The sequence below is a fragment of the Drosophila santomea genome, chromosome 2L (assembly GCF_016746245.2).
Source record: "Drosophila santomea strain STO CAGO 1482 chromosome 2L, Prin_Dsan_1.1, whole genome shotgun sequence".
NCBI lineage: Eukaryota > Metazoa > Arthropoda > Insecta > Diptera > Drosophilidae > Drosophila > Drosophila santomea.
The window spans coordinates 17,597,575-17,620,853 of NC_053016.2; the positions used below are offsets into that span (position 1 = coordinate 17,597,575).

At 46.3% G+C, this 23,279-nt stretch overlaps 1 protein-coding gene across 3 annotated transcripts in view; it reads left to right on the plus strand.

Annotated features, from left to right (window-relative positions):
- Positions 1-21,527, plus strand: part of LOC120449609 (nephrin) — a 57,086-nt gene extending 35,559 nt beyond the window's left edge. The window contains exons 17-22 of one of the 3 annotated variants that reach the window (XM_039632200.1): positions 69-257; positions 1,196-1,345; positions 7,649-7,803; positions 9,379-9,490; positions 13,095-13,276; positions 18,058-21,527. In XM_039632200.1, coding sequence (XP_039488134.1) covers positions 69-257; positions 1,196-1,345; positions 7,649-7,803; positions 9,379-9,490; positions 13,095-13,276; positions 18,058-18,693 — 1,424 coding nt within the window. In that variant the 3' untranslated portion in view covers positions 18,694-21,527. The remainder of the gene's footprint in view (positions 1-68; positions 258-1,195; positions 1,346-7,648; positions 7,804-9,378; positions 9,491-13,094; positions 13,277-18,057) is intronic. The other 2 variants (XM_039632181.1, XM_039632190.2) reach the window with 2 other exon arrangements.
- The last annotated feature ends 1,752 nt before the right edge of the window (positions 21,528-23,279 follow it).

A 23,279-nucleotide genomic window follows, 5' to 3' on the forward strand; every position in this document is an offset into this window, starting at 1 on the left:
GGACGACGCCACCACCGCAAATGGCCACTATCTACTATTCGCGCATCGCATTCCGTCCGGCATTCCAGAAGCCCCGCCCCCTTCGCATCCGGCCTCGTCGCTGGGAGGCGGACCGCCGACCACCAGCCAGACGCCGCTGGGCGGCACATCGGGCATGCTCCTGGTGGGCGTGGGCGCCGGCGTCGTCGTTGTCCTGCTCAACGTGTTTGTCATCGGCTGCTGTCTGCACAAACGGAACGAGAAGCGCCTCAAGCGAGGTGAGGGGATCCATGAGTCCGGGAATACTGCGGTTACTGCTGCTGCTCCTACACTGAGAGAAATTCCCCCTAGAATCCATCTTATGTCTTAGTAGAGACAGTAACACTACAGATTTTATACTTATTTCTCGTAAACATTCTTCCGATCGTTACAGAAATGTGTAATTAAATTCAGACAATGATCCTAAGTGATATTCCTTTTTGTTTCATCAGAACATTTTATTATTATTATCTGAGTGTGCTGCCATTATTGCCCCATCGACCAAGATGGGGTTAAATGGGAAGCTATAGTCGGAGCTGCGGAACCTCGGAGCGCGAGTCCATGGTCATTTGAATTCCTAATTCCCCGGCTCGGCTCGGCTCGCAGTCGCCTCCGTTATTTTCTTTTAATTTGTGGGCGTTGTCAGCGCACGTGCCCGGTGGTCAGCAAATTGCGGAAGAGAATAGGAATGGGATTGGGATCGGTAGGGGAAGGGAAATGGGTTTGTGTATAGCAATGGGATTGGACATCGCGATGGGAATGGCGATGGCGTCGCTAATTTCATTTGCCATCACATGTTCCGGCTCCGCTTCGCAGGAGGCTCTACGTGATTTGCGTCACTCGCTGGTCGCTAGTCGGTCTCTTTATTTGATTTCGCTGCGTGTGCCCGCTATGCCAGCCGAATTCGACCCCTGACCCCAGACCCCAGACCGTCCTTTGTTCGGAACCCATAACCAAATCCCCGATTCAGAGTCCGAGTCCGAGTCCGAATCCGAGACGGACGCAAGTGGAACTGGGGCAGCGCGCTCATTGCTATGCTCTGCGCCATTTTATATTTTTATTCCTCACGATATTATTCCTTTTTATTACAATTTTTCATTTCATTTCGCATTTATTTATTGTTTTATTTTCGCAACCATATTTTCTCTTTGTTTTTTGCATGGTTCGTTTTGTCAAGGACTTGAACTGATGCCAGCCGAGTTAACCGAGGACTCCAGCAACACACCGAATCTGGTCATAATTGGCATCTCTCTGGCGGCATTCGGCTTCCTCCTGGTCAACGCGTCGCTGGTTGCCTGGTTCTTTGTGCATCAGCGCCGCAAGAAAGGTTATTATTATTTATTATTTATTATTATTATTATTGTGACCATTATTTGGGCAGTATGTATGTATGTCTGTATACTGCACTGCTTTATTTGCTGTGGCTGGTAGTTGGGGTACGTCTTTGATTGAGGTTACTTTTGAGCGCGGGGCTGGCACTTCGAATTCCACTCCGAGAACCACTAGACAATTGCACTGCCATGTTGCAATAGCAGCCGGCACCGCTTCCGTGACACCACCGGAAGCGGAAGCGAGCGCGTTGTGCTGCTTCCGATGCCCACTGAGGACGTCTCTCTCTTTATGAAGCTCACTAAACAATTTCCTGCATACGCAGGCTCCCAGGATCCCGACCCCGGCCCCGGCCCCGTTCCCGTTCCCTGCCCGGGCAGGGATCTACTCCGCCTTGGCTTCTGGTAATTTCCGCAAGCAACCAATGCCAAGCATGGCATGGCCAGGATGCAGCATCCAAGTATAATGATGACAGAAAATAATGATGCATCCCGGGCACCCGGCAGCCAAGAGCTGCTGTTTATCGAACAGGCGACTCGGACAGCCAGCAAGACAAATGTGCATCGTTTTCTTAGCTGAATGCACAATCTCCCGGAAATCAGATTGCTTTCTTCGTTCTCGGGCGGCGGACGGGGTGCCGAGGTCGTGGAGCACGTGTCGACAAGTGCTGGACATGTTTGCCGAGGGCTGTTTATTAAAACGAAATTATTTTTCACCACTAGAGTGGAGCCAACTTTAAATGGAAACCCTGATGGCGCCATCAGTCCAATTGTTACCATTTTCCCGGACAGCTCTCCTTAGCACAGTCACTCCATCCAACTGGCTGGCAAATTTGAGACGTGGCCGCACACACGGCGTGTACGCAATGTGCCAGCACAGAATCGCTTTTACGTGCTGTCAGTCGTCGACTTGCACTACACATTTGCAGGCTAACCAAATTATTTGAGCCGGAGTGCATGAGCCGGGCAGCAAATGGAGCTGCATCCCGAACTCAATACGGCGGCGAGAGATGCACATGAAACCACAATAAAGGTCTCAGAATATATACATACGAATGAATGAGTCAGTTTTTGGCTAGGCAGATAGATAAATTTAAGAAATTTTCATTATGTGACAATTGTTGCTTAGTTAACTACTACTGAATAATTTTTACAAAATAATTTAACGCTCCTTTTTTGTCTAAAAGCCAGGCTAAATGCCCTTTCTTTGCCCAGAGTGTTTCTACTTTATGAGCACATCTTGCAGTTCTACTTATTTGGTGCTGTAATGTGTGCTCTGTCATGCAGTTTTCGTAAACATTTGAGTTATGACTTGATTATCATCTCGGGCTCTGTCAGTGGAAAACTTTTGATTCATTAGGCGAGTGAAAAAGAGGGCGACACGCCCCGAAACTAAACTAAACTGACTTAATCGTGGAACAAAATGTGGGCCAGTTATTTTTTGACATTTTCAAACGGGAAGCACGAAAAGCATGAAGCATGAACTACAGCCGCAGGACATAAATAAGAAATTTCCCTAAGAATCCCAGGCCAGGCCAGACTCCATTATTTCTGTCCTTCGTTTCGCTGGCAGTGCGGCGCAGTTGAACAAATGGAGAGTGCCGGGAAACGAATGCAATCCCGCTCCACACAAAAGAAAATTCATATTTCAGTCTTGCTGCAAACAAACACAGCAGCCAAACCGAAAACGAATGCGAATGCGAGGAGCTGAGGAAAACCCTCCTGGAAGAAACAACATTTTTATGACAATGTACGGAGAGCGGTAAGGGGAGCCGCCGTATCCCCAAACCCTTATCCCTGTCAAAAGCCGATAACTGACAATGCCCAAAAGGATTTTTACTTTTCCCGTTTCAGTGTTCACAATTTTTCCATCCATTTCGCTTCTTTTTTTCTCTGTGAAGTTGTCAGAGAAACTGGTGCGTTGGCCAGCCGGCGGAGCTGGGCGTTTGGGAATGGTATTGGGTATGGTAGTGGGAGTAGGAGTAGAAGTGGTAGTGGGAGTGGGAGTGGGAGTCGGATTCGGTGGACCCTGTCGGGGGATATCTCTCTGCATATTTCAATGTTTTCGCTGGCGAAACTTGACTTGTGTTTTTCTTGCAGCCCTCGGATATGCATTTTTAATGTGCATTTGGGCCTTTGTGTCAAAATGCCGCATGGCGCACAGAAAGGAAATCCATCCCGCTCCAAATCTCATCTCAACTGAACCCATTTCCCCCGCCCCATCTTATCCCAAGCCCGAATCCCACTCATCGGCAAACCAAAGCCCAACCGCACTGGAGGCCGCCTAAGAAGCCTTTCGCTGTAGTTGTCGCTGTCCGATAAACTATGCCAAAAGTCTGCGGTTGGCAGCTGGTTCAGTGGTTCAGCTCCGCCGCCGACTGCTGTTCGTCCGTGGTCCGTAGTCCGCACTCCAAAGTCCGTTGTCCGTTGTCCGCTGTCCGTTGTCCGTAGTCCGCTGTCCGTTCGTTCCGTTGCCGGTCATCGACCACAGTTGCCATGAACAAGAGAGCGGCAGTGACCATCGCATCGCCGCAGCCACAGTCAATGCCCAGTGCCACATATTTCATTCTCGTATGAGCTGGGCCTGAGCCGGAACATCCCGAATAGCGCCATCTCTAATGTTTATTGCTTTTCGCCTGGCCCCAAAAAGTAGAAAGGGAGTGCGACCCCACACTGAGAATAATATTTGATAAGAACTAATATGAAAAGTGGCACTTCTAATATTATAAAGTAGATTGGAATCGCAGCTTTTAATTTCAGAGGCCAATAATTTAATTAGTTTACTTCACCTTTGAGCTCTTTACATCACCAACAACCTCTGAATCTCAAAACGTATGTCCTCAGCTGCATTCAAAACAATCAAAGGTCGGTTCAAGTGCACTTTCCTGGCCCACTTAAGAGTCGAAAGAGGTATTGCGTCAAACAATTGGTCCAGGCCCTTCGTGAGTGGTTAACAAAGTTAGGGGCATGGGCCTAGCTCCATATGGCAATAGATTTCGAGGCGCACAAAAAACGTCAACTTTTGCTGGAGCCTCCAAATATCCAAAAGGAAATGGAGAGAGCAAGTGCACCCATCAACACCGAGGGTGTATTATCTTTTGGCCAGGAGTGAAACTTTAGAGCGAGAGCCGGCACAAAAGTGAAATGGCCCGCAACCCGATCTCCGGGATAGGGATATAGTTGAGTGCGACACTTTTACGACTTGGCGGGCGGGTCGGACCGAAACTTTTGTGCCAACGTTGCCACCAGCGATAAGACCACCCAACCAGGCCCACACCACTCAGTCCCGATGGTCGCCCCACTGGCGAGCACTTGACTTTGACACTCTTTAAACAATTGACGCAGGCACGGGGAACTGGCCAGGGGATTGGGGCCTTCTGTGGCGTGCGTGAGGGAGCTGCGACATCGAATCTGAAGAGATAAGCGCACAGGCTGTCGTGGTCGGGAAAATCGAGGAAATCGGGGAAAATCTGGCCGAAAAAGGGGGGTGATGGAGGCCAGAGGGCTGGCTCAGCAATGTCGAAAAGTTTGCTGCTTATGCAACTGGCCATGACAGGCCGAAAGAGTGGATCCATTTGCAGCGGGAGTGGGGGGCCATGGGGGGAGAACAGGGAACGGGTAACCGAGAATGGGAGTTCATAAATTCATCGCCGGGAGCAGAAACAATGCGCGAAATAGCTCAGCACCCGGCGCATTCAAACGGTCGGAGAGCAAATAGCACACCACAATCCCGGCCAGCGAATAATTTAGAGCGGTGGCCGGGACAGAGGGCTTACCAGAAAAGACCTTCAAAGCAGACGTCGCCGTCATTAACGTGGCCAGATGACCACAGCATCTGCCTAAGCCGCGCCCCACACATACTACATAGGTTTATAGAAAGCCATCCGGTCGGGCTTTTCTGAGCATAAGTGCAAAATTTGTAATCTCCGTGCGGCGTAGCGTAGCCGCAAAGTGCAGTGGCAGCCAGAAAAACAAGGAGCGGATTATTTAGCATCTGCTTTGACGGTGGCCACCGCATTGTGTCCACAGCCCGGGAGCGGCTAAGAGTGATAAGCCCGTCCGCCGGACATCAATACCCTACCAAGGGGTCACCCATTCAGCCCGTCAGTCGTCGTAAATTAAGCTTAGGCCTTAAGCATAAAATAAGAATACTGGCTTTTAAGTACATGACATATAAATACTGAGAAATACCTGATTCAGGCTAGTTTATATGACCGAAATAAGAACCAAATCAAGGGTAAACCCACTTCGAACACTCATGTTCCTATGCCATCTAAGCTTTTGTTTGCAAAATTCATTCATAAGCGGGCACTCTTTTCGAAAAGACAAAAACGCGTAGGATAGCGGTCATGTTTTTAATTGCCTTAATTGATTAAAGACAGGTCTATTATTTTAAATGCCCCCCGCACCTAAACGCCCTTCTGCAGGAAAACTCGTTTGTCGTCATAAATAAAACAACTGACAAATGCCGAAAATGCTTTTAACTCGCTAAGCCATTAAATCAGTGAGCTCTCGCAGGATACACACATCTAGATATATAAATGAATAGGTATACATATATGTTGTTATAAAGGGCGCTGTCATCGGCAGACCAGGAACCAGGATATGGGTCGATCGGCACTGCGGCCCTGCATTTAAATGCATTTTCAATTTTTAATTTTTTCCCTATGAGTGCCCCCACAAAAGTGTATAGACTCCGGATTGGTTGGGCATATGTTTAATGAATTAAACCCCAACCAAACGCAGCCGAATGTTGGTCGATCATAAAAAATGCAAATTGAAGCATCGGCAGCACAGAATAAACAGCATAAAAACAAACAAAATGGAGACAGAACAAAGCAATTTACCTCGAATATTCGGCTGCAATTTGTTAAATATTCATTATACACATTGACCAACATGAACGACGAGCAACACACAAACGTGCATAAAGTAATTTTGATAACTGCCAAACATTCAATGTTCCTTGTGCAAATTAACAGAAAACGGCCATTTTATCGACTAATAGTCCCCGCATGTCACGTAACCGGAGGACGTGCCGCCCAGGACCCCCACCTATCCCACATATTCCCCATATCCACATCCTGAAAAATGTATTATTAAGAAACCGTAGGGCCATTATATCTTTGCATAGCTCGAGGACGATGATGATGGCAATGATGGCGATAGCAGCTGAGTGGCAGCGCAATGTCCACTTACCATTGCCCATTTACCTATCGCCATCAGCAGGAACATGGCTGACATGGGGGCCACATGGAGCCACACGTGTCTATTGCTTTTTGCCTTTCTGCTGACTCCGCTCAGCCCGAAATCGTTGTACATTCTGTGGGGGAAAAGGCGCTTGAAAACAACAAGCTGGAATATACCGAGAAAGCTGTGTCTGTGCGAATTTGATCTAAAATTGTAGTAATTTAGATTACACCTGTTTTATGTAAAACGCTCAACAGTAACTTGGAATTAATCGAAGTTTTAAAATGCCGGGCCTAACAGAATATAGAGTTGTAAGCGAGCTAAGGACCCATTGCCCATGTACAGCAGCAGCAGCAGCAGCAACAGCCAGGAAATCTAAAAATATTTAAACCATATCCTATAATGTGTACTTCTTTTATATACTTTACATATGCCATCGACTCGTGACTGGAATGTGCTGAATAATGGACTCCACTTTGCGGCAAACACGTGTTAACTTCTGCGGAAAACTCGCCATAAATCATTTAATTACATTTTTACCTTTGCCCGACTATCAACTCATTAATATTACCCGATGTGCCTTCTTTTGTTTCCGACACCGCATCGAAATGCACATCAACGAATGCTGCGACAAATGTGAATAATTTACACAATGCCTGCCACCCGTGTAAACACCCAAACGCCGCCCGAAAACCACCCATTATCCAATCGAACCATCCACCCATACCATCCACACCGTCCACCTACTCCTGCTTCTGGCACTCTGACAATCTTGGCTATTTGCATTTGATTTGCATTGCCTGAACCTGCAACTGCAACACAATTGGCCACCTCATATCCACCTCCTGGCGCACTGCATCAACGCCCGCAAAAAACCAACCCCGACCCACCAACCCTTGCCCCACCTGCCACACCTGCTCCATCTGCTCCACATGGCACCGCTGCGAATCATCAATTTTCGGGATGTCACTGCCAATTACACCTTTTCAATATTTGTGCGCATACCTTGGCGTTCGAATCCGTTTCCCTCCTCGCCGCCTATATCCTCGCCATCCTGGTCCGCTGCTCGTGGCGTCGGAACTTTTTCGTGTGTCGGCGGCATTGGAATACAGTGGCGGAAACTACAAATCAACCGGCAAAAACGGCAACCATCGAGATGTACGCGCCCAGCTCGTATAATGACACCGTCACCGGCGAGACGCTGTCCAGCGTTTCGGAGAAGAGCGAGTCCTACTCCAATGAGGGCAGCAGCCAGCCGGAATATATTGTGAGTACAGCCTGGATCTCTACCTATAAGCCAACTATTTTTTGCATCCTTTTTTTAAATGACTTTTTTGCCATTTTTGCCTCACTTTTCTTTTTGTGTCAGCATGAATATGCAATTTGTGAATGGGCACAAAAGCGACGAAAAGGGGTAAAAAGGGGCCGGCAGTGGAAAATCGTCTGGCATTTTAGGCATTTTCCATTGCTAAATAGATGTCCTGCAGGGGCAGGGGCGTCACTTGCCATTTTCACCGGCGGAGAACGCTGCGATTTCCCCAAAGTCGTTCCATTTGAATATCGTCTTTTATCGTTCACGCCGATTTTGAATGCGCTACTTAGAATCTACTCGTAGATACCGAATCTCTAATCGGTATTCGGTAAAACATACTAGAAGCCCTAACAATTTCAAACCTTTCAATTTTGAAAGTGAGTGAAGTTTCAGAAGTTCTACCAAAAATATTTAAGGTCTGATGGAAGCTGGGCTTGAGCCCTGAAAACCTTCACATATTTTTAAGGCATCCAGTTGTGTCAGTTGGCCCTTAAAAAAACCCAATTAAATTAAGTAGTTAGACAAGAAGCCAATGAGTGACTGAAGGCTTGAAAATAGCTTCAGGTGGAAATCAAAGATGAAACAAATATGCCAGACAAGCCATAAATATAGCTACAAGCCAGTTAATAAGCCACAAAACAAATTCAAGGCATCATAGGGTTTGGTTCGGTTTGGTTCAAGAAAGTCTGGCCAACTCCCCATGTTGAGAGTGGTCATCAGAGCAATCCTCCTGGCCTGCGGCCCTGGGTTTTCAATTATTGCCAATGCTCGAAACGAGAGCAGCCCGAATGAAAGGCAGGAAGCGCCAGACCAGGCCCAGACCAGTTCAAGATGAGGCCAAGGAACAAGTCCAGACCAGCGGAGCGGAAACGGAAGCGGCATGCCGACGTCGTCGCTAAGACGTCGTGATTAATTACGCGACGCTGATGATGATAATGATGAGCCTGCGAGTGGGCTAAGCGGCGAATAAGACGGGCCCAAGTCTGGCACTGAATCTGAATCTGGAGCTGAGACTGGGACTGGGACTGGGACTGGGACTGGGACTGAGTTTGTGAGGCTGCTTCAAACAAATCGTTTCGAATTATTAAAATCATTTATTATCGCCGTAATCTTGCAGCGGCTGGAAAACCGCAGCAACTGCCTAGCCCGCAGAAGCTGATGTGAAAGTATGTAAAGTGCGTAAACTGCGACCGCGCGTGTTATAAATCAGCCCCCATCTGATCCGATCCAATCCCCGGTGTCCTTGGTTTTTGTCCTTGCCGCTCTGGGTATCCTGGTCCTTGGTGTCCTTGGTGTCCGTGTGTCGCCGCTGTCATTGTGGCTGTCAATTACGCGCCAACGACTTTCAACGCCTTTCCCAAAGTATGCCGAAAAGCAAAGTGTGGAGTAATTACGGGGCATTACTCAAATGGGAATGGGAATATAAATTGATATATACACGGCCACGTCGCATCTGCCGCTCTCCACTCCACTCTCCTCCACTCCACTCCACTCCAATTCAACTCATCTCGTATCCTTCTCTATTCTCAGGACGAGGCTCGCAAGAAGGCGGCGTCCACGTATCTCGTCGAGGGCTCGGATATGCCGCCGCCCAGATATCAGAAGGATGGCACCCTGCCAGTCATCTATCCGAATAATGTTGGTAAGTGTATATGCCATAAGATTTCTAAAACATCTCTCTAAACAGAAGAGAATATTTTACAATTCGACCACTTACAGCGTAAGGAACTTAGTTTTAATATTGCAGAAAATACGCAATTTTTAATTGGAAATGATAATGATAGATAGAAAGTATAATGACAGTTTCCACTTTGATTCAAAATGGCGATGGTTTCCTCGTTCCCCAAAAATATTTTTGTTTGTCATAAAAATCAAATAATTTGATCAATTTTTCCCTCCATATTCACAAGAACTGTGTGAGTTTTAAACGATTTATTTCTCGCAGTACAAAATGAAAAAGCCAAAAATACGTTTTAGATAATTAACTTTCGGGCAAAACAAAGTTGGGACCTTGCACGCGCTGTCAGGACGTCAGCAAACCGACCAGACCCCTCCCCTAACCCTTAACCCTCTGTCGCCCCAACTGCCCTGGTTGCACTCGTTTTGGTTTGATTTTTATGCCATGATTGCAGTGCAATCAAAGCAAATGCTGGAAAGAAGGGAACGAAAATCGCTTGGGAAAGATGGGCGGAAGGGCAGAAGCACGAAATAAATATACAGAAAACGAAATCGAAGCTTTATTTGGGCGAAGGGAGCGGGGGGCTGGGGTGTGCGAGCTGAAAATTCAATTCCAGCACAACATCTCCATCTTAATTGTAATTGAGGAGCAAAGTTTTTGTCAGTCTTGATTTTCAATTGACGTACGTAGGATATGTGATGGCCGACCCTATATATACCCTATATATGTATGTACATATGTATGTATATATGAGCCGCTTGAGGCGGAATCCAAATCACGTGCGGCCTGCGCTAATTTAAGAAAAAACTCCAGTTTAAGGAAAGCAGAAATGGAAATGGAAGAATAATAACCGGGAAAAGGACTTGGTCTGCGTCTGAGGCACAGACAAAGGACACCGTGGCAATCTATCAAAGCATCGAAGCCGTAAGAACAACAGGAGTTCTATAATAACAATCCGTCCAGTTGGAACAAAAGCAGAAAATGCATTTTAAATGCAAAAGCGTAGAAATAATAAAAATACATTAGCTGCAGAATTTATACCCCGAGGGAAAAGTGCCCGAGACTCTGGGATAAAAATACAATTACCTTGTGTCAACGGCATGAAAATTTGGAAAGCCCTATCCCTCCTCTTATTTTCCCCTCACTGTGAGCAACAAATAGGTGTGCTGCGAAGTTTTCCAGTCGCAACAGAGTACCTTAGGGTTTCCTTATTAATAAAGTAGTATTCACATCCCCAAATATCATTCAAATAAGTATATGTTGGGTATTACCATTTAAATTGATATGCTTGTATAAATCAATAATTAGGTTAGTAGCAACCAAATTCACATCACGTGCTCATCTCTAAGAGCATCCGAAGACAAGTCCCTGGCCCCCCGCTTTTCCGCCCACTTTTCCGACTCAAGGTTTCTGCGGCGACACGCATAATTACGTATGTGTGTTCATCTCGGGTGTTCGTGAGTACCGCCAGTTCTTTATGCCCGAAACAACAACAAGAGCACAGCAGAACGAGCTGAAAAGAAAACACGCCGAGGGAGAAGAACAACAAAGACAAAAGCAGCGAAGAAAGGCGAAAAAGAAAGCAATAAGGGAAGAGCGGTGGAGCGGAGGAGCGCAGGAGCGCAGGAGCCGGAGAGGAAAGTGCAAAAGAATTCCCCACGTGGCACAAAAAATTAAAATGCTTGCCGGAAGCTGAATCTCAAACAAGCGAGCCCAAGGCTGTTGTTCCAAGCGGGCGGAAAAGCGGGTGCACCCGCCACCCACCGGGAAAAGCTGTGGGGCGCCATGCACATGAGCTCGAGGGGCGGGGCAAACGGAAATTGTTTTTGTTAGTTGGCGTCGCATTTTTTATCACAGTTTTTTGATGAATTTAAATCGGAAGAATGTGATGGGTGGAGGAAGTCAGAAGAACTACCAAAAAAAAAACAGACGACAGCTCGAGGGGTTTTTGTTTGCCACCCCACCAACAGTTGCAATTCCATTTACCATTTATACTTTTACACGTGGAAAGCGCCAGAGCCGCGCTTTTAATGAGGCCCCTTTCCACACGTTGCCACGTTAATGAGCAGACCAAGAGCAACAAGTCCGCTCTGCTGACCCACTTTCCGACCTTGAACGAGTGCAAGTGCCCGCTGGAGCACCGCGAAATCCCTTAAGCTCCCCCCTTTAGATAAATCATATTTCATGGCGGCGGGCCGACTATTTTTCAGTTTTACGTAAAACATTTCTTATCCATGCCCCCCGACTTGGCCCAATGTTATTAATATCGAATGAGCCAGGAACTAGGGCTCCTGACCCGGGCAACAATTATGCAGCTGGCTCAGTCCCAAATTGGAGGGAAAGGAAATACACAGTTCTTCGTTCGGCTTTTCTTTTCGCCACAACAATGCGGCGCTGATCGAAAAATCAATAATTCATGAGTGACTGTCTTTTAGGGGAACACGCCCACATGTGCGGAAGTAAACAAGCCGCAAGATGAACAAGGCCCAAACTGGAGTCTGGAGTCTACCACAAGGCTTCCTTCGATTTGTCGTTGTCAGGCAGCCGCAGGCTGGCAACTTTGCCCGGAAAATTATGGTTGCGACGGCTAAAGGTGCCTCCCCCCCCGCCCCCCAACACCGAAACTCTGCGATGTCACAGTCTATTTTACAAAATTACAAATTTGTTACGTTTGCGGCTTTCACGCCTCTGCGGCTGACAGTCGCTCGATTTTCACCGAACGTGGCCGTATGTCGGGACAATTTGTCACGCCGCAAGCAGGTGGTCTTATGGCCAACTGAACTGGAGACTCCATTGACATTTGCATATTTATTGGACGGGCTTATCAGCAATGTCGCAAGCATTGCAATTAATGGCCGTCGTTTTCTTCTCCTTTCCGAGCGTTTGCACATGAAATTGGCCAGAACGAAGCAGCAAATTGTTGCATGCTACGTGCACGGTACATCTATACAGGTGTGTTCTCACTTGCAATTCTCAATATCATGCGTTCACTTCAGTAGGTTCTTTCAAAGAGATGTGTGTTCATTGTTATTTGCATCTAAGAAACATTGAGCCACAAAGTTGTAGTTCCGTTTTTTTTTAATAAATCGGACTCAAGGCCCTACTTTATTCAATACACATTTTTAAATACAGAAATATAACTAATTTGAAAAGTATAAGCTATGGAAGATCGATATGAGCACATGGCTGCTGCATACTTTTCGAAGCTTAAAAATTAAAATTAAACTCCTTTTGCGTTTCCCCATTTGCGGCTGGCCAGCCAAACGGCGTGCTCCGCTTATGGTCGCAATCAAAGCTTAAGCCATAGCTACGTCCGTATAAATGCCCGTATATGTGGGAAAAAATATATAGGAAAATAATCAGTAGAGAACAGTAGAGCACACCCATAAAAAAAAGAGAAGGCATTGGGGGTATTGGTAAGCCATTTAAATCAACCCAGAGCAGGCTAAAGTGGGCTTATGGCCACAAAAAACAGCATCAACGTATATACATAAAATCGAGCTCACTTTGACTTAAGCACACACATATTAACCAGATACTGTTTTTCCATCTTCGTGTTTTTTTCCAGTGAACGCCTGTACACTGCCGCATCCGAGGCACAACAATGGCAGCGCCGCCATCCACATGACCCGGGATGATCAGATGCTAATCAGCAAGGGCGTTTATATTCCGTCCCCGTCGCCGGCGCCTCCACCAGATGGGTCCTACTACAACATGAACAGTGACAGATACTTGTCCTATCCGCCAATGGTAAGTGAGATCAATGAACCCACCGCTGAACCCCTCTTCCCTCCGGCAGGGCATTGCTGGCGGGGATTTGGCTGAGACCCAAGCTTAACGAACGGCAGATGCAGGCTTAATTGCCCGCATCTGCAGTTACCTTCTTTGATCCGCTGCCATCTGGCACCACCGACATTCCTCGTTCCGCGCCCAGCTTATTGCGCTCAATTAACCAAAGTTTTACGAAGGACACTTGGCACTTTGCATCCCGCCATGCGAGAGCTCCATAAATTCAAGTATCGATCTGCATAGAGTGTATCCCCATCCCTATCCCCATCCTCTCCCTCGCCCTCGCCCTCTGCCATTTAACGCGCTTCGACTTTTATAATCCGCAACACTGTGGAGACAAATGACAAACTTAAAAGCATTATAAGTAATCCCTTGAAGCAAGCTGCACTGCGTTGTTGCACTGCGCGCAGAGAAAACATTATTTTCCCCAGACAACAATTTAATATCACGCATACGCCGCGTACTGCGTACGGCGTACGGCAGTGTCGCTTTTACAACGAAGGAACGCCCCCAGATGCGACAAAGTTTTTGGTCCGCATCACTCATAAAGCTCTGGGAATTCCGGGGCCAAGTTGTGTCCCCGTTTTACGGCAGCACGGCATCCCGATTCCACCTCCGAAAACCACCGCCGCCACTCAAGGACATGCGATGTCCATTCCATTCCAAGGCGGATGCCACACATTCGGCGCTTGTCGCATTGCCTGCCAATATAAATTCCCTGAATCTTACAATAAACATGGGGAAATCAATTTTTGGAATTTATGTTTCCGACGCTCCCTTCAGAGAATATACGAAGTAAGCGGCGTCCCCCTGGACTTGATGACTCCTGGCACTAAAGGGGTGCCAATGCGACAGCATAAGACGACATCCGACGTGGGGTGACAGTCAGCCCGTTTATGTGTCCTCTCAACGTGTCTGACGCTCCATAATTGTATAAATTAGATGGGGAGGGGCATCGAAAGTGCAGCAACAGCAGTGGACGGACAGTAATATCCAAGGGATATTACTACCGACCAGCACCACCATCTGGCTGCACAGCTAATATAATAATATTTATGCTTAGCAGTTGACCATGTTTATGGGCTTTATACGATTTGTTAAGCTATTCAATTGTGTCCCGCTCCCAGAGAGTACACAGTGAAATGATGTGGTGGCCCGGCTGGCGGGACTGCCACTGGATGCGGTAGTGGAAGTGGTAGTGGTAGTGGCCATATCAAGTATCCACTGCCACAGGCCAGTAGCCAGTGCTCCGTCATCGTTCTTTGCCGTCGCCCGACATGGGACTAAACCTTTTGTTTGCGGTTTTTAGTCAACGAGGGAGAAAAATTCAATTTCGGTTTAGTTGGTCAACAATGACATCCCATATGTGCGGATGTATGTCTATATACACATCTATTCATCCACCCACTTCACTTGTGGCCCATGTGGAGCAGCCACTCCTTCCGCTTTGTGCGCCCGGCCTTTTGCCATTTCACATAAGAAATGTTTTGTGTGGAAGCCAAATTGAATTATTTGATAAACATCATTAGAAAAATTACAAAATATACAGAGCGGAGCAGCCGAGCAGCCGAACAGCCGAGCAGTCCCTTCGCTGTGGCTTCCCCAAAACATTTGGCCAGCTCTAAATTACTTTTCGAAGAGCATCTGTCTCCGTTTCAACTTCAGCCAGCGCCACGTATCCGAACGTCCGAGCGGACAGTAAATGAATAAGGACAATTTATAACAGTAAATCAAATTAAATTTCAATTGGAAAACTTGACAAAAAATAGAGAGCGAATAAAACAAAGCAAATGGCCATCTAACAAAGTTAGGGCACCGTTTTGCACATTGCTCCCCAAAGAGGAGCGCGCACAAGTCTCAGCCCATCGGAATCCACTGTAATTGCCCATCACAGCTGAATCTGACCGTGGATGCGGATTAGATTCAGCTCTACCAGTTTATCACAAAGCGCTGAAAAGTGATTGGGCAGCTTCTTAATCAATTTATGTTTTGTTGTTGTGCAGCGCCATATATGTGAGCAATAGAAATGGGCTTCCTCAAATTGATTTAATTCGGCATTTCATTTTGTTTATATGTTTACGTGTAAAATAAAATACAGCTTAATATAAGCTCTTATAACTTAGATTGTTGCTTGGGGCATATTTCGTCATTCCCTTAATTCTTTTAATTTAGTATTAAATTTCTTATTAATTTATCTAAATGCACTTGCTCTTAGAAAATGTATTTGCTTTGATAAGTAATTATATTATTAATCTACCATTCAGAAGATTTCGTTTGTATTTGTTTAACTTCATACTTATCATAGAAAAGTATTTTGTATTCAATGACATCCGTTTGTCTTTTAATGTTATTGGTTAATTAAAAACCAAAGATTTTAGTTTTATTAGATCGGTAATAATTCGTTTTTCTTAGTAGGTTCGTTTTATATAATAGATAGATTAATTGAACTTGATCGAGTTTAAAGTTGGAACTACAGTTTTTCTTTTAACTTATTCATTAAGCAATCTTGGGCCCACAAGAAGTGCGATTGTAAATTATGTTGGTATTTTTTGAGAAATGCCCTTTCGCTGCAACAGGATGTCGGAGGTTCAGTACCTCGATGACTCTGACTCCCTTGGCCTTGTCCACATCCGTTCATTGGCACGCAAAGTGGCCCGAAGTAAATGCAATTTAAAACAAGTTGTGGCCACACCCAACGAAGCCAAAACCAGAATGCCAGGCCAGCCCACCCACTCATCCATCCGTTGCGGTGTTTTTGTCCAACCAGCTTGTAACTATTTAAGCGGCAATTTGTATTTTATTGCCAACTTTGGTTGGCTTCCAAGGCCAGAACAGCACCAAGTCGCACCCCCACCACGTCAGCCCCGAAACGCTCGAGTTTCATTTGGCTGGCGTTGATAAGTTAAATGCTGACTGCCGGACGCAGTTGGAATCCCTATGTGGACTGGACTACGTGCATATGTGGCTCCGGAGCAGCCAGAGGGCAGGGACTTGACTTCAGCTGGACAACTTAACTACGGTTCACTTTGTTAACTTGAGTTCTGCACAGTTTTAAATTCAATTAGTTTTCGTGCGGGCGAACTCGGCATGCGGATCCGGATCTGGTCCTGGTTCTGGCCATTGTCTGGCTGCCACTGACCTGTCAGTTGCAAAGAAGCTGGAAAAGGAGGAGCATCCGTCAGATACTTTACGCACTGGGGCCCTGTGGCTGTCATCAAAGCGAGAAAGCAGAGTGTTTTGTTTTAAAATTCAGGGCTGGGAATTCAGGGGGAGCGCTGAACGCAGCTGAAGCCGATTAAATAAATAAGGGGATCCACTCCTAGTGGGCCATAATTTTATTTTCGCTCCCGCTTCAGCTCCGCGAAACTGAATTGGATTCAGAATAGACTTGGCCCGTCGGCGCCGTTCCATTGGCCTTAATGTGGAAAGTTTATTTTTTATGGCCTGTGTGGAGATGCCAATTGGTTATTCTATTTACCCGGTATAAAGTTCCAACTCCGGCAGTAACAACAATAATGAGCTGCGGCCAAGAATTAGCGAGTGCGGCACCCGAAAGCCTTTAAGTGGCCAAAAGTTTTCAGGCAGGCCAATGGAAACCCTTTACGCGTCCAAAACTTGACACCCTGGCCCATCCTGAGCACCCAAATCGCCTTGGCTTTGCTGTGGAGCTCACTGGGACCCAAGTTTTCGTTGAAGACAATTTAACTTTGTAAACTGATACAAAATGTCCGCCCTGGACTACTTAAGTCCACATCCAAATCCCGTTCCCTATCCCAATTCGCGCCACAACCTTGTTAATCAGTGTTGTGTCCCTAATGTGTTGCTGGATGTCCTTGCGCCATGTTAATCTCCGAGAGTTTTCAATTCCGCAATCGTAGGTACTCGATTCCCCTTAATATTCCAATTAGGTGCCCGTGCGAAGTTTGCAACTTGAAAAGTGTACGTGTTGCAAACTTGGTCTGAGCTCCTGGACTCCCGGACTCCCGGACTCCCGGACTTCGGACTTCTGGCATGCGAAACAGCTTCCTCAACTCGACACAAAGTGTCATGTCAATTGAACTAGAAATCCACTCGCAGACAGTTCGCTTTTTTCCGCTGCCCAGCTGAGAAGTTGTCAGGAAGTTGTATTGTATAGGAGCTCCGACAGAAGGCACTGTCATAATTACGGCATCGTTAGTGTTAATCCTTGCTTTAATGCCGTTCTTTCAAGGAAAAGTAGCCAAAGGATTCGTGGCACGGATAGAGTCCAGGGTATTTGAGTCGCGGCTTAGAGCGGACTTTTGTTTGCGCTCCTCATTGTTTCATATCTCGGGCGACAGTTTAATGGGAAAACTTTTGCCGCTGGGCAAACACAGCAGTTGTTTCCCGCCAAGAAGCTGATTTCGAGATGAAGCTGAAGCCGCTTTGCTAAGCCTACACCCACTTAATCCACACTGGAAAAACAAAAAGGCTCCCAAAACAGAAATAGTTCCTAAGTGTAAAGCTAGCTACTCCTAGCAAAATGTATCCGTTACGAGAGATTCGGTACAACTAAGCCCACGTATTTTAGTGTTTTTATAATAACGGAAAAAAAGTTGTTAAAAGTTGTGTATTTGCAAACGCATTCATAAATATTTAATATACATTGGCAAAGAACTCAAGCTAACAGCTCAAAGAAGCTCCAGCTAAGTAATTAACATCAACTGCCCACTGCTGTTTTCCAATGCACTAATGTCATTCTTCGCCTCCATATCAAATTTCAGGAATACCCAGCAGCCCTGGACTTCACCGCCCAACCGATGGCCATGGCGCACCTGCAACCCATGACGGTGACCTCGCTGGCCACCAATGGAGGCCCCACGCTCATCGGCAACGGATCGGTGGCAGCAGTCGCCGGCGGTTCCGGCACCTTGCGGCGGGGGATTCTTCGCGGGGTGGTGGGCGTGCCTCAGCCTGATGTGACCCACCACACGTCAACGGTGGGCAGCAGTCCAATGCAGATGCTGCACGACCTGCACCCTGTGAACCTCAGCGCCTCGACGCTCACCACCAGCACCACCCTGAATGGCAGTCTGCCGACGGCCACCGCCACTCTGCCACGCCAGCCCCACGGCATCCTGAAGGATCCCAATCGCAACAAGCAGCAGCATCAGCAGCATCAGCAGCAGCTGCTCAATGCCAGCCTGGTGGGCGTGGGCGTGGGAGTGCCGGTGTCGGCGCCCCTGGGCAGCCTGCAGATCCTCAACCTGCCGGCGGCAAGCGGCGGCCTGGGCAACAACTTGCTAATGACGACCAGCGCCTTCGACCCGACGGCGGTGGGCATGAGCAGCTTCGGGGCAGTAAGCCAGGCCGGCGGCATCCCGGTGACCTACACAGATGCGGACGGACACCTCGTATAGCTGTAGGCTGGAACTGGGGCCATCATCAACAGCAGCAGCAGCAGTAGCACCACCAGCTGCAGCACCACCGTGCGGATCCTCTCCGGCAGTGAGCCCCGGTTCTGAGCAACCAAGTCGTCCTAGACACCCCCCCTCCAACAACAGCATACTCGTGTCTGTATCCAACCTACTCGCAAGGATGTAGCTACTAGCTAGCTTAGGAGCTTTCTCTTCGGCTCTCTTCTCGGTCCGCCTAATTTCCCCTGTCCGGCAGCCACATCCACATCCACATCCACTTGCCATTACCTTATTCAAATCAGCCAGCGAATTAGTTTATGTAAATTTCCACCCAGTTCTTACGGCTTCCCGTCAATGTGGGTGTTTATTTAGATAAGGATTCCGAGGAGGCACAGCCACTGTGGGGGTGAGCATAATTTCGCAGAGAGTTTTACTAATTAGCCGGCAGCAGGAGCAGCCAAAGCAGGCGAAGCAGGCGAAAATAATTTGAAATTTCCTTGGGTGGAAAACGCGAAACGGTCCAGATCCGTTTGACAGCTCCCAGGGGCGTGCTTTGGCTCAAGTCGGCTGGGCACGTGATTGCCCTGGACGGCGCCGGCGGCCATGGTCGTCGAAAGTTGAAGGTTGACAGCCGCTAGCTGCCCGGCAGCCCCAACCCCAATCCCAGCCACTTCACTATACCCATCCCCATCCCCATCCCCAGATCCAGATCCCGAGATGCGAGTGCTAGATTCGCCACCTCCCCTCAAATGGGGCAGATGGAAAATCTGAGCGTGGGATGGGAACGGGGCGCAGTGTCGTAACCACAGTGGAGCCTACTTAATTTAAACACATTAGGTGCGGGACAGTTTAATTGCATAAATGTGGGTTTATTACATTGCTTATTGCGCCAAATGGGGTTTAAATATTCGATGAATTTCACATAATTTAAAACTGGAGGGGAGAATAGCACTTTGGCCCTATTAAACAGGGAAAAAGGATTCGCTTTACTTTAAGGAACAGTATTTTCGCACTATTGGTGAATGCTTCCAAAAACCAAAGCACTCGCTATGTTACGCCATGGAATTTAAGTTCTACTTTTATGCGCACATCGCAAAGATATAGATGAAAGGCGGCCACGCCCATGAAGCCATTGTATGCAGAAGCTGGCTGTATCTCCATTCTATACAACTGGCATTCGAGTGGCACTGCCGCCCATAAACAGTTTTCATTTGCCACTCGTCGCAGCTCAGCGAGCGTGACATACCAATCCTGGCCTGCGTTGCCATTAGCTCTTCCACTTCTTCTTCGAGACCAGAGGAGTCCCGAAATCCCAAGGACACTCGGCGCTGCGCACGCCCTCCATATCCGCCCCCTGTATCCTCAGCCACATCCGTATCTTTGACTTTGTAGCCAAGTTCTTGAGATCCTTGAGCGCAGTGCATAATTGCCAGCAGCATTGTGTGGATTTTAATATTCATTTGGCTGTAATTGCTGGATTCGGGTCGGGATCGCGGGGAGTGCACCATTGCAGCTGCTGGCTCTCAGTGGATTATCGCAAATGAATAAATGCCCTGATTTCGGGCATAGATGAAGCAGGATACAAAGAATGGAGGAGCAGGGGGGCCTTGTGCCAACACACAGTGTGTAATTAAAAGTGAAATTATCTTTGAAATTAACTCACGCGTAGACAAAGACGAAGACGAAGACGAAGGCAATGGTGAAGAGGATGGGTAAGGAAGAAAAATGCGCGGAAAACTGAGGATGAAATTAAGAATGAAGACGGGGCAACTTTGTGTGAAGACACACATGGGTGTGTGTTCTACTGTGGGGTTTTCCGCTATTGAGTAATGGCGATGGCAGTGGCCAGATAAATGTTAAATGAACGGGAAAATAAGGAGCATTATAGTGCGGAGTCGGGCGAAACCTGTTGTGTTTCTTGGAAAGGGTGCTGGAGGACGGAAGGTGGCCAAAGGACAGGGGCAGCAAGGAACCTCTCTCTATACCGATATGTGAATGTATAGCTTGTGCTGAACTCTACGAGCAGTGCTGCCAAATTGCATTAATAATTAGCATTTAACTGGTAGTTATAAGTAGCTAAGCCGAAACAATTTCGAATCACTACTCACTCAATCAGCAAGCCAAAATCTTCAAATTGTACAATACCACAGGGCGGAAGCCGAATAGCAAGGATGCCGATTAGAAATAATTAATTAACGATTAAAAGGACAAATGCAGGTATATCGATACAAACACACGGAGAGTCATTGCAATTCATAGATGTAAAACGTAGCGTACAATTTCGCATCTCTTTAATCTTAGATCCTATCCCAGCATACCCTCTAAAAGAATGGAGCTTGGCAGGGAATTCCCCACATATACATAGGAATAACCGATTCGTTGTTTTCTTAGGGATAACTATCGATTGCACTCGAACTTAATACTCCACGAGGGAACTGTGTCCTCACAAATCTTGTATGTCTTCCCCAGCTTATCCTGACCACTGTTGATTGTCCTTGGTTCGATACGAAATACGTTTTAATAGTTACACATACTTTAGTTTAGACTTATCTGCACTTATCGGGGAAGTAAATAAGACTTATTGTAGATAATTACGTTTAAAACAATTAACAAACACGAAATAAAGTTGTTCAATTTGTATTTTTGCCAAAGAGATATTTGTTAAACAAAGAACCGATAACTTGCAGCTAGATTATGAGTGTGCTTGTTTCACTTCGCTGTGTTTAATTGTTGTACGATTAAATTATAGTCTCTATGCATATGCTTCATTTTGCTAATCCCCCCATACGACCTTAACGTTAACGTAGCTTAATTGGAGCAGCGGCTGATGGCGATGACACACAAGACTTGAAAACCGAACCTAGGTTAATCTTAAATGTTAATGCTAATGGAAACCGAAATCGAACACGAAATATAAACTTATGCGACTAAGTGTGTAAGTGTGCGTGTGTATAGAGCGAATTATTTGCCAGTGGATGTGAATGTTTTTATTACACTAACTGAGTTATGTATTTTATGTAGTCTGTATGGGTATATCTATAACTACGATTAACTGAATGCATTGTACAGCAGTCGAGGGGAAAACAATAATTAACAAGGCGTAAGTTCATTCGAAACAAAAACGAATATTAATTAAACGCATAGTTCATAAACTCAAAGCATAAGCCGCCACTCAGAAAACTGTATAAAATGAGAACAAGTTCTTTCGAAAAAAATGATTGAAAAACTATGAAAATAATGCATATGAAACCTACTGCATTTTTAAAAAAGATCTGTTAACAAATGAATAATAAAACCATAAAACGATGAATACCAAAAACGAAATGCATTTCTACTGCGGAACAAAGGGGCAACCGATTACGGCACAAAGGACAATTTAATGGCAAAACTTTCGAATCAATTTTCAGCGGCAGGACTCAAACAAAGGACGTTGGCTTTCCAGCCCAGAGAAGAGACACTTTTCCCAGTGAGCCAAAGTTTTCCGAGGGCAGGAGTACTATCCGTCTTTGGCTGGGGTGTGGTGCAAAAAATTGAATTCCTTGTAAAACTTACGAGCTGGCATTAATTTTAACAGCATCTCGGTGGGCGTCGGGCGGTGGGCGGGTCGAGGATGCCTGAAATTACGTATACGTCCCATTGAACGCCCTGCCGGGCACGGTCATGTGTGCGTACTCTCCGGATCGGGTCATTATTCTCCCCTGACTGACTTTATGACGCTCATTCGATGGGCACAAATCGCAGCTCGTTTTTCATTTAAATGGAGGTTAATTAGTTCCGCCAAAAAACAAAGCGAATGCGAAAAAAAATTCGTAGGTACAGCGTACATCGCACATGGAACAACAATGAGAGCGACGCAAATAAAAGGCAAATAAAATTTGGCCCAGAGTAGGGCGTGGCCAAAGGCATTCTTTGCTGCAATTGATTGATTTATTCCCTCTCCTATTTCCGTTCCAACTCCACCTACAGCTTTCCACCTTTCCGCCCACTTTTACTTCTTTCTTTGGCTTTGGCTTTGGCTTTGGCTTCGACATCCACTTCGGCTTCATCAGTTGTTGCCGCAAATTGATTCAACAAACGGCAAACAAGTGAAGCCTGGCCATGATGGGCCTTCAATTAATAGCCATCCGGATGGGCCAGTAAGTGCGGACAGAGCTGCCAGGACACGAAACTTTCTCGCACCGTAACTCGGCAACTGTCAGGCGGCGGAATACTCCATTTTCCCTAACGAGCTATAGGAAAAGGATGGATATAAAATAATACAAATTCCCTCAATTTGGATAAGGGGAACTGAAGGTTTAACTTTAGCTTGGCCTTGAATTGAAAAACTGATTGTTCTCAAAAATATATTCTATCTGTTAAGTCAATATCAATGCTTTGTATTTTCTATTTATAAAAAACATATTAAAGAGTATTTTACATTCATAATTTCATTAGAAACAAATATAAATTATACTGTTGAACGCAAATTTCAAGAATGAAAAAATTAAGAGTTAACATTTTGATAGGTATAGACACGTTTTAAGAGCGTTGAAATTTCATACTAGTCCTGCAATAGAATTTATATTTTCTAAGAATAGCTGAATCCTAAA